Source organism: Pseudomyrmex gracilis, unplaced genomic scaffold, assembly GCF_002006095.1.
Source record: "Pseudomyrmex gracilis isolate BER0280 unplaced genomic scaffold, ASM200609v1 scaffold_1768, whole genome shotgun sequence".
Taxonomy (NCBI): Eukaryota; Metazoa; Arthropoda; class Insecta; order Hymenoptera; family Formicidae; genus Pseudomyrmex; species Pseudomyrmex gracilis.
Window position 1 is genome coordinate 3,306 of NW_018022352.1, and position 12,591 is coordinate 15,896.

Here is a 12,591-nt window from a genome sequence, read left to right on the forward strand (position 1 = left end):
ATATATCCATAAAATTATAACTGTTAATTTAAACTATTTTTATAAAAACTATTTAAATGTCATTGTTACTGTTATAACATACATTAATGTTTTTTCAATCAATATAGTTAAAATTGTAGATGTTATTAAATTAAATTAGTAAAAGCGTATAAACGTAATCTATCAAATAAAAAACCATATTTTGCAATATTATATAAATATTACATTCTAATTATGCTATAATATTATAGTGCAATGAAAAAACATATTTTGCATTATTATATATATATTTTATTTTAATATTGCTATGATATCATATTTTAATATTGCTATGATATTATGTTGCAATTTCTAAAGGCGGACATTTTACCGTTGCTGTAGTGTCACAATAATGTTACTGTGGTATTTTGCACTTGCAATATTGCAATCGTGCAATGAAATATTTCTGCAATATTCCTGCAATCGTTTTGTGCTGTATGGGAGGTCAGGACAAGATCACCTTGAATTTTTTAAATAAAACATCCTATTTTTGCAGATTCTTATAGCTTCATTCAAGAGCTTTCTAAAGCACTATAAGAAAGTTTATTTTCATTGAGTTTTTTTTGACTTATGAAAGTTCAATATATTACATATCGCCGGTATTAGCATTATCTATTAACGTTATCATTCATTTCGAATGTTGCTTTATCCAAAAAAAACTGTGTTAAATAGGAATTAGGTTCTTTGTCAATTCTCTGCATCATGAGCTCACAAAATTCGTTTTGATCGAAATCATCTTTGTAGAAAAAGTACAAGTAGATAGTATTCTAATATTCAACCTTCATAACTCAAAAGATATTTAATGAAAATAAACTTTATTATAGTATTTTAGAAAGCTCTTGAATTAAGTTTTAAGAATTTGCAATAAAACGAGTTTTATTTTAAGAAAATCGATGTAACCTTGATCTAACCTTGGCTGTGCTATCCAAGTCACACTGATACAATCAGTAAATAGATCCATTTAAACCCTACAACTTTTTTTATCTGAAACACTTTTTCGTAAAATGCCTAGTTTTTGAGATTTTTCGCGATACTGGTCCTTTTTATACACTCTGTATATACATGTACATATATGTATATATCAGAAAAAAAATATATATGTGTATTATATAATTGTTAGTTTTAATATGTATTTGTTTGTTTTACCATAACGACAGATCGAAAGTGATACCTTATTTCAGACTTCACTTCGCTCGCCATTTCTTTCGAGAATTCCATCAAGTACTCGGCGATATCACTGGCTGTGAACGAATCGTGCCTTTTATCTTCTATAAACGTTTGATTAACCATGCTATGAGCCCGCGAGTGATGCTGCGGCGTGTTCTCAGATGTGTTGGTTTCTGAGAGGGCATCATCCACTTTTGAAATGACCTCTCGAATCTCAGATTTTATCTCAGTTGCTAATTCCTTAGTCACCTCTTTCACATATGCGCTTAAATCATCCTCGGATTTTTGTCCGGTGTTTGCTGAAATAGGTGACGATCTACCACCGCCTATTAGCCTTTCGGTATAATCGCTGTTTGATGAATACGAAGATGGTGGAGAAGCTGGATTGTGATTATAGTTTAATGATGAAATAGAATAACTCGGACTGGCAGAATCCAATTCCAACGAATTTAATTCTGTCTGACTACTGCAGCTGCAATGCAGTCGTTTATGCTTAGACGAATTGTTTGATGTGCTCAGTCCCAAACTAGTGAGAGTCTGTGGACTCAATGGAAGCGGTGGAATTGGCGAAGCTGCTGATGCTGCACCCACGCGATTTCCTGAAACGTTGCATCCGTCAGTGGTACTGCCCAGTGAGTTGCATCGCGCGCGTCCTGCATTAGTATCTGCCAGTTCTTTAAAAGATCGGACTGTCGTATGAGATATCGATCCCAGAACCGAAGCCGTCACAGCTTCACCCACTGCAAATCTGATCGGCATTGGCGAATTCGGGCAAGTAGCGGGCAATCGATGTCCAGCCGAGAAATTGCTGTGCTCATTTTGATTTGAACTTTCTTCCTCGCTGTTGTTTGACGAAGACGACGGCTGACTCAGTTCCGTTGTAGTAACAATCATGGCACGTTTATCTGTGCTCAACGCAGGCAAACTTCGATGCCTCGGTGAGGTCGCAAAAATGGGCAGATTCCCCGTGCGTGGAATGTCGCTGTTAAGACGTCTGATACCATTAGTCATTGTTAGACAGTTGACTAGACTGTCGTGACAGGCAATGACAGTGCTTGTATGATTGAATCTATTGGAGGCTAGCAATGGATTAAACGGAACGTCCTGCTTAACATTCTGCGAATTACCGAGAAGAAGATCCTGTGCCTCGCTCGGCAGCATAAACCAACGCAACGCCTCCATTCGTTCGCACGCAAAGTTGAAGCTTTTATCGATTTGCAGCGGATAGCGCTGTGCCATTTTGCGTGCACGGTTAAAGATATTGCGAGCAGTTTGCAAACAGTCGCCGTACGTCTGTGGAAAAACACCGGAACCGGAAACTCGTCTCTCCGTAGTGTTCATCCTGCCGTCCGTGTATCTGATGGAACCCAGCCACTTGCGCTCTTTGAAAACACTGTTAGTGTGATGTCTCCATTCGCCGTTGTCGGGATTTAGTACGTACTGCGGCAGCAATTTCCAACCTTCGGTAGCCACCATTTTAAGGGCTTCCAGGATAAAGGCGACTTCGGCTTCGCTCATGAAATATGGAAAGGCCAGTCTAGCAAAGCCCGGTCTGAGAGCCTCCGTGGTAGTCTCCTCAATGCCGTTGCGTTGTCTAAAATAAAACGAGTACGTGCTCAATTATCAGTATAATTTCTGTGCACACGTGACATTTTTGTGCGAAAATAGAGTCAAGTCGCGCACCAATGATTCGTCGCATATTTGACGTAATCTCTATTTCTATGCGCGTTGATTACGCGAAATGACTTACTGTGCATTATTAAGTGTAAGGGACTATTTCCTGCCGTTGGTGGCCCGCGCAGAGTAATGTAATGCAAGGCGATATCGCACAGAACATTTTAGAACATTTCAATATCTAGCAGTAATCTTGCATTTTTTATAACATTTCAGTACGCAATGTTAGAAAACAATTGTTGAAAAATTTAGGAAATTATAATTCAACATAGGAAAAAGAGAAAATATGCAATAAAAATTGAAATTATCGTAAGACTCAGAGAATTAAAGTAGAACAAATTACAAACAAATAAACAAAAAGATATCAGCATATGTAAAATAATAAAACTTATCTATTGTGATAACAAATATTATAAAGCTTACGATGATATCCAACTTAAAATCATGAGCCTATATGCCAAAAGTATCAAGAGGCACGGTAGTGCTTCGCGCCAAGTTCACGCGCAACGAAGTGGCAAACGAACTGCGCGAGACGCACCGTGCCTATTATACGCGAATATCAGTTTTCGAGAGACATTGTGAAATATTAAATATTCATATTTCAATAACGACTGAGCCGATTGACTTCTTTTTAGTTTCAATCGATTTGAATTACAAAAATATAAAAAAAGTGTTTATGTGTTTTTTTTTGTCTTTGTCTTCTGTTCGACGATATTAAACATTTTTTTCAAAATATATAAAGTTTTATCATGTTCGGACCTCTGACTATACAGGGTGAGGCATTTAAATTGAGACAACCGAATATTTCGAAAACAAAGTATTTTATGAAAAAATGTTTTAGACAAAAGTTGTTATATTTTAAGGGAGAAAGAGTACTGCATTAATGTTTTTTAAGTTCGTGGACGCCTTCAAGGTCATTTGAAGGTAAACTCCATTTTTTAAAATAGGAACCTACAGTTTTCTCAACAGATCCTCAATCCTTGTCAAAAAGTGAGTAACTTTTGTCTGAAACGTTTTTTTCTGTGATACATATTTTTCGAAATATGTAGCAAAATGTCCATTGATCATTGCGTCGAAATAACGATTTGATATAAACTTTTCGAGCAGATACAACGTTCCGAAATTTCTTGCAAATACTGGAACAGAAAATTATTAGCGAGGAAGGGCGATGGTGATCGGGCGAGAAACGTAGTTGTACACCTCGAATTTATGAATACTGAATATTTATTACACTCAGAAAAAGATGACAGAACATAGAGTACACTACTGCGAACAAAAATAGTCTTTGTGTAGATTGCACTTCTTTTGTGAGCACTTCGGACGATTCGATGTCGCCTGTTGTTGTTGTTGTTCAAGCGAGAGCGACGGAAGTAAGTGGCGGGTAAAGAAAGTTAGACGAGAGACGAGAGCGCCTCTGGTGGGTCTTCTGATTATGACGCGCAAGCGCGATCTCCAACAAAAATAAACATGGAAATAAGCAAATTAGAAATTATTAGAAAAATTATTAGAAGAAAATGTAGTTCTCACGATTAATGTGTTATTTCAATAAATGTTCGAAATAATGGCCTTCAGCTTCGATGCATTTTTGTATTCGTCCGAGAAATGATCGGCAGACGCGTAACAACAAGTCTTCATCGATTTGTCTGCATGCGTTTCTTATTCGGTTGATCATATCATCCCGAGTCGTTGGTACGTCGCGATATACGATTTCCTTTAGATAACCCCATAAAAAAAATCTGGAGCTGTAAGGTCCGGTGATCGAGCAGGCCAATTTACAGGACCACCTCGTCTTATCCAACGACCATTAAATTTGCGATTTAAAATTTCCCGTGCTATTAGTGAATGGTGTGCTAGGCAACCATCATGTTAGTACCATAAGGTCATTCTTTCTGACAATGGTAATTCTTCAAGACAAAGTGGCAACTGTTCAGTTAAGAAGTCTCGGTATTTTTCTCCGTTTAACGTACCATCAATGAAATACGGACCAATTAATTTTTTGCCTACTATGCCACACCAGACATTAATAGCCCACGGCCGCTGATGCTCCACTTCACGTAACCAATGTGGATTGTCTACGGCCTAGTAGTGTAAATTGTGCGGAAAAAAATAATTGTGCAAAAAATCGTTGTTTATTCGGAATTTTTCTAATGCCCATTCACAGAACCTCACGCGGTTTACGAAATCGTTTCTATGCAGATCCTGATGTAGAGATATACGGTATGAGTTGAATTTATGCCGGTTGAGTATTCTGAGAACACTTCTTTGTGAAATTCCACTGGTCCGAGAAATAGTACGTGAACTAATGTGGGTCTTGAGCGATTGCAGCTAATACCATTATTTTGTTATCCGAATTTGTTACAGAATTCTTACGTTTTCTTTTTTTTGGGTAAACACTTCCATCGTTCAAAAATTGAGTGATAACGCGATGAATTGTAGCACGCGAAGGAAACTTATTTGCTTTAGAGAATTGTGCTGCAAATTAACGGTCAAATCCAAATTTCGACCACATTCACCGTAAAGCAAAATTATTTCGATTTTCTCCGCGGTTGTGTATCTCTCCATATTCAAAAGGCAAACTAACTCTGACTACACAATTTGCGATAAGTCAAAGACTTAATCTGTGTCCTTACAGGCTTTATTTACATCTTCGTGATTATTTACATTCAAGCGTTCACTGGATTGATGAGGTAGAGTAATCGTTATTTCGTCGCAATGATCAATGGACATTTTGCCACATATTTCGAAAAATATGTATCACAGAAAAAAACGTTTCAGACAAAAGTTACTCACTTTTTGGCGAGGATTGAGAATCTGTTAAGAAAACTGTAGGTTCCTTTAAAAAAATGGAGTTTACTTTCAAATGACCTTGAAAGCGTTCACGAACTTAAAAAACATTAATGCAGTACTCTTTCCCCCTCAAAATATAACAACTTTTGTCTGAAACATTTTTTTATAAAATACTTTGTTTTTGAAATATTCGGTTGTCTCAATTTAAATGCCCCACCCTGTATAATATATGGACTGCTAGTAGCTAACTTCAAACGTGTCGCCAACATAGACTTATATAATAGACGGAGCATTCGTATAAGAGAAGCTGAAGACTTCATTAAAAGAGATAGAAATAATCGTGGAACAGTTCTCTTTTTTTCTAGCAGTGAGTTGATTGGTGGCTGCAGCAGACCAAGAGCAACGAAGATAGAGTCCGAGAGTCAGTTGAGAGAAAGTGATAGTAAAAGGTGATAGCATAGACTTGTGAGATGATTGATCCCCCCACCGCTCTTATTGTAAGAGAGAGAGACAACCACTCCAGCACTATTTCTGTCCTTTAATGTTGTCTTCAACTTCCTCATATGAATGCTACGTCTATTATATAAGTCTATGGTCACCAAGCTGCAAACGTGTAAGCTCCGCCCCGATCAGTAATTTTCTACAAGAGTGGGGAGGCCTTTGTGAAAATGGTGAAAATCAGTGTGAAATTCCCGTTTACTGTTTTGTACATTTACGGCCGATTTCTTCATACCTCTCGATAGCTATCCTCTGGATAAATTCCTCTGAGAACCAATAAGGAGAACCAATTTTGGGAGATATCTTCTAGATAAAGTCATCGAAAACTTATCTAGAAGTGAAAAAATTGGCTGTTACTGTGTAGTTAGTGTTTGCTGTTAATGTGTTTATACTGAGTTTGATTTTTTTCTNTATCGAAAATGTATTGCTTTGTTTACGGATGCAAATCGTCAACGTACAAACGCAAACATGACGAGAAGAAGTCAGTTTTGCCATTTTACAGGTGAGTTAGTTTATCTCTGCAAATTGTTTTTCACTTGTAAATGGATATTCAGTATAATCCATTAATTATGTACTTAATTTAAAGACAATAAAAAACAACAAATAATATACAAACACAGCAACTTTCGACCAATTTGTTTGAATTTCCCAGCATTTACTGATTAGGCGAAGCCAATAAATCGCACTTCGATATCTCAGCCAACTTCAGCTTGGCGACACCGGACATATGTCTTTAGCATAGTAAAAGTGAAAGAACTAGGGCTGCGTTCGGAAAACACGCTTTCAGCACTATTGCGTCATTCTATCTTTGTTTTACATCTAATGAGCAATAAAGATAGAATGATGCAACAGCGCTGATACATATACAGGGTGTCTGACAACAAACTATAAAACCGACGTGTGTAGGTAGATCGGGACATTCTGAACAGAAAAGGTATTTACCATTTTGCAAAATTCGCAATATTTAATGAGATATAAATTAATAAATGTGAGCCAATGAGAGCGCGGGGAGCGATGATCGGACTCTATAGGCGTGCACGTATATCAGATGAAAAGAAAAATGTTTCTCTCATGCAATGTCTTAGCAACGAGAGGCGGAGTAAACAAACAAGCGCAGCGCGACTCAGTTTCTTGCGATCGGGCGCTATTCGGCGGTACGCAGCGAGCAGCGGCGAGCAAAAAGTAGAGCTGATAATTGTGCACGCCTATAGAGTCCGATCATCGCTCCCCGCGTCCTCATTGACTCACATTTATTAATTCAGATCTCAATAACTATTGCAAAGTTTGCAAAATTGTAAATAATTTTTCCGTTCAGAATGACAATCTACCTACACACGTCGGCTTTATAGTTTGTTGTCAGACACCCTATACAGTCAAAGGTTTCAGACGTTGTCTCCAATGTGTAAAGAATGTGTGCATTAGTACTACTGCTTCCAAGATATGGCGACATCCACAAGTTGAACAAAAAATAAGGAAGAGAATTATAATGTGCCGAGAGAAAAAAAGAGAAATATATATATAGAGAAATAGAAAAAGAGAGAAAGAAAGAATGAAAAAGAATGAAAGAAAGACTAGCAGAAAGTGTGAGAGAGAGAGAGAGAGAGAGAGAGAATGAGAGAGAGTGAAAAAAAGTGAGAGAGAATGGGAGAGAGTGGGAAAAAGAGTGAGAGAGAGTAAAAAAGAGTGAGAGAGAGAATAAGAGAGAGTGAAAGAAACAGTGAGAGAGTGAGAGAGAGTGAGAGAGAGAGTGAGAAAGAGTGCAAAAGAGTGCGAAAGAGTGCAAGAGAGAGTCCGAGAGAGAATGAGACAGAGTGGGAGAGAGTGCAAGAGAGTAAAAGAGAGTGAGAGAGAGTGCGAAAGAGTGCGAGAGAGTGCGAGAGAGAGTAAAAGATAGAGACAGAGAGTGCAAGAGAGAGTGAGAAAGAGTGCGAGAGAGAATAAGAGAAAGAGTGAGATAGAATGCGAGAGAAAGTGAGAGAGAGAGAGTGAGGGAGAGTGCAAGAGAGTGTGAAAGAAAGTGAGCGAGAGTGTGAAAGAGTGCGAGAGACAGTGAGAGAGTGTGAAAGAGAATGCGAGAGGGAGCGAGAGTGTGAAAGAGTGCGAGAAACAGTGAGAGAGTGTGAAAGAGAATGCGAGAGAGAGCGAGAGAGTGCGAGAGAGTGAAAGAGAGTGAGAGAGTGAGAGAGAATGTTAGTGAGAATGAGAGAGAGTGCGAGAAAGTACAAGAAAGTGCGTGAGAGAGTAAGAGAGAGTGCGAGAGAAAGTGAGAAGAGTAAAAGAAAGTGCGAGAGAGAGTGCAAGAGAGAGTGAAAGAGAGTGAGAAAAAGAGCGAAAGAGAGTGAGAGAGAGTGGGAGAAATAGTAAGGGAGAGTGAAAAAGAGTATGAGAGAGAGTGAGAGAGAGTATGAGAGAGAATGAGAGAGAATGCGAGAGAATGAGAGAAAGTGAGAGAGAGTGGGAGAGAGAATGGGAGAAATTGAGAGAGTAGAAGAGAGAATGGGAGAAATTGAGAGAGAGTGAGAGAGATTGAGAGAATGAGCGAGTGAAAAAAACAGTGCAAAGAAGTGAAGAAAGTGAGAAAGAGAAAGTGAGTATGAAAGAGACAGAGAGAAAGAGAGAGAGAGAGAGGGATAGTAATAGCGAATGAGAGAGAAAAGTGAAAGAAAAAGTGAGAGACAGAGACAGAAAGACAGAGCAAAAAAGAGAACGCAACGATAATGATCATATGAGGAATATAAGAAAGTAGTATGAAATATATAGTATACGAGTATTCCTTATAATGTAAAACGTGATGCTTGAAGTTCTTTTGGTTCTTTGCGCAAACGTAGATTTTATAAAAAATGTAGTCGAGCATCAAGTAACTTCTACTACACGATGTAAAACTTGTGAGTATACAAATACAGTTGTACCAAATAATATTTTGATTTTAATTTCTGGTATTAATTTAGAGAAAAAGAGGTATGATCTAAACGATTTATACAATATTAAATCGTACCCTTCCTCATTGGTGTGACTCATATAACAATTTCTGTAAAACTTGTAAAGGAATAGAATGATATTTAAAAGAGAATTAACATCAACAAAAGAAATACTTATTATTCGTTTTCTATTATTTTCACCAGAAGATAGGAAAGTAATACCAGCGAACAAATTTAATCTACGTGCTTTACCAACGACTAAAGTATCAGTAGATGGACAGCTGTATAAAATAATGAATGCTATATTTAATAATGGTCTGTGTATTGAAAAGAGTCATTATACAAGAATGTGTAGAGATGGAAAATCGATCCGGCACAGAATTGATGATATGCAAATTAGAAAACACCACTGGCCTGAAGGTGCTACAAATTTTTATATTCTTTTCTCAAAAAATAAAAAAATAAATATTTTACTATTGTTAAAAATTGAGAAAAAAGAGAATATAGAAAAGAAGATAAATTTGAAGATAAACGTATGTTCTACAAAATGTGTGATATCTCGTAAAACTTACCTTTTTAAAAAAAGGGAAAAAAGGCACCAAGTACACGCCAAACAAACATATCTTTCTCTACAAAACCAGTTTTACAAAAGAAGTGATATCAAAAGTAGCACCAAGTACACTTATGTACATTTTCCTTAAAAACATTATATTAAATAATATATATTAATTAAAAACATTATATAAAAACTAAAAAGTATAAAATCATTGTATCAATAGTTAGACTTTGCCGTTTGTGAAAAGTTAAAACATAAAAAATAATTAAGACAAAAAAACTTGGGGTGGCTGCACCTCAGATAGTAAATAAAATTTGTTTATCATAAACGTGTGCATGAATCTGATGATAACTAATCAGTAATGTTTGTTTAAGTAACAATTTCTTTTCTAAATCATTACTGGTACATATATATATATAATAGGTACTTGTTTTTTAATGTTGAAGTATTAAAAAATACTTTCATAGAAATAGCATTGTTCTTTCTAAACCAGACAAGGAAAAGTGAAAGTCTTATCAAAAGTTTGCATTTGCTTAATGTAAGAACTATTTCACTATTAGTGCAATGCTGACTGGTTTGGTTTTGAATGTGACATAAAACGCGCAGATAAAACGTTTGCTGTACTTTTCGGTGCAGCCACGCCAAGTTTTTTTATGTAAAAAATTAATTATTTTTTATGTTTCGACTTTTCACAAACGGCAAAGTCTAACTATTGATACAATAATTTTGTACTTTTTAGTTTTTATATAATGTTTTTAATTAATATATATTATTTGATATAATGTTTTTAAGGAAAATGTACATAAGTGTACTTGATGCTACTTTTGATATCATTTCTTTTGTAAAGCTGGTTTTGTAGAAAAAGATGTGTTTGTTTGGCGTGTACTTGGTGTCTTTTTCTCCCTTTTTTTTTTAATATTATTACGTGCACATATATGGGCAAATCCACCGTAGTATTAACTTTTATGAAAATCTATTTTTTTTCAAATGTGCAGCACATACATCTCATATTGACGAACATGTCTAAAATAATTCAAAAACACCAATGTACCCGCGTTAATGGTTTTAAGTAAACGGCGCAAAGTTTATCTGATTGAGATCGACTTATATTTCTTTCCAGGTTTACAATGCAACCATTTTTACATTACGCACTCTTAACGTCATAACTAATAAAATTGGGTTTGAAAATTGTAGCCACATGGATTACGTGATATAGTATAAGAAAGAGTTTACAGTTGATATAGACTAAAAATATTTTTCTTGGAATATGTGCTGAGGTGATTTGTGGATTTTTCAATGAATTTACGCTTTTGGAGGCAATCTTTGATACACTGATGTGTGTTTCAGTTTTGAGGCAAAATTTTCAACAACGTCTTAAATTTTTTGTTTCTGCTACAACTTCGGTAACTCCGTTAGTCAATTAACTTAATTGACTAACTAACGGCGCGTATGTAATATTGGTAACTTTACAAAACTTATATATTTAATATTTTGCAACAATGGAGGGACATTTTTCAGCGGCCACTATTTTTTACGGTTACATGACTCATGATCTACCTCCAGGAAAAAATATATGAATGCAAGAACTAACTTTTCCATTTATTACGAAAGAGTTATATTATATAACACGGTGCAGGTACAAAGTTATTAAGAGTGAAATACAAATTCGAAAAGGACGAAATAAATTTTATGATTTTCTATATTTTTACCGACTTAGTGTACTTTTAAACTCCAGCAATGACACGAACGCTCTGCATTCTTATACATAGTTATTTCGAAATAGTATACGAAGAAAAAATACGTCTTGTGCATATGAAAAATAACTCAGATTCAGTATAAAAAAGTCAATCAAAAGTTAAAACTACGGTGGATTTGTTTGTGGATTTGTACATTTTAAACATGCAAATTATAACATACATGCTTGGTTTGCATCCCATGTATATAAAATATTCAATTTAATTTTATTATTATTGTTTATATATGTATGTATGTAATTAACGTGGAAAAAATCAATTACGTACCCTTCCAAGAGAATGGTTTCGAACTTCTTGACAAGTTCTCGATCGATTCCCATAAGATCATGAGCGTAACGACCAGTGCACGCGCATCCTCCTCGCGCCTGAATGCCAAAAACGTCGTTCAGAATAGCGCAAACAAAATTATGATGAAGAAACGTGCCACGAGGATGGCGCACCATAAACGAAAAGATAGGTAATCGTTTTATATTTTGCGACGAGCTACCAAGTAAAATTAATTCCGGAATTGTGCGTACGTGAGCTAGAACTTGCCTGAAAATAAATTGATAATTATTAATATAGTATTTTTTTCAATATATATATAAACAAATTTCAAAAATATAAATAAAAACTATATATATACGTACAGTGATTACGGTTTACGTATATAACATAAGAATAATTAATAAATTTATCTATATGTAAATATATATATATATTAATAATTAAATTTTGTATGATGTATATTTTATATACAATACAGTAGAACCTCGGAATAGCGAATCGTGGAATAGCGGAATAGGATTCATCCCTTCCATGCGCATGAAGTCTCTCTTCCGGAACATAAAAGAGGAAGCTTAGCGCTCAGTGATGTGTAACTGTCAAAGCGTGCTCAGCGCCGTTTAGGTTACGTTACGCAAAAGTATCACGTTGTGTGTATACGGATCGTGTGTGTACAAATATTATTATTATTGTTATTATTGTTATTATTATTATTATTATTATTATTGTTGTTGTTGTTGTTATTATTATCATTATCATTATCATTATTAATGCAATTATTATTATTATTATTTTTAATGCAATTGAATATACAGGGTGTCCCAGAATTGGTTTAACATCTCTCGTAGGCAGATAGAAGGAATAAAACTGAGGTAAAAAGTCCTATACCATTTTGCTAGATTCGCAATAGTTACTGAGATTTTAATTAACAAAGATCCGCGAATAAGCATGCATC

The 12,591-nt window shown here is 35.5% G+C and overlaps 1 protein-coding gene across 1 annotated transcript in view; it reads right to left on the reverse strand.

The window, feature by feature from the left end:
• Positions 1 to 245: 245 nt before the first annotated feature.
• The window catches only part of LOC109862421, a 16,560-nt gene continuing 4,214 nt past the window's right edge, over positions 246 to 12,591 (reverse strand). Inside the window, exons 3-4 of the mRNA XM_020442473.1 lie at positions 11,640 to 11,906; positions 246 to 2,779 (exon numbers count right to left, since the gene is read on the reverse strand). Coding sequence (XP_020298062.1) covers positions 1,141 to 2,779; positions 11,640 to 11,906 — 1,906 coding nt within the window. The 3' untranslated portion in view covers positions 246 to 1,140. The remainder of the gene's footprint in view (positions 2,780 to 11,639; positions 11,907 to 12,591) is intronic.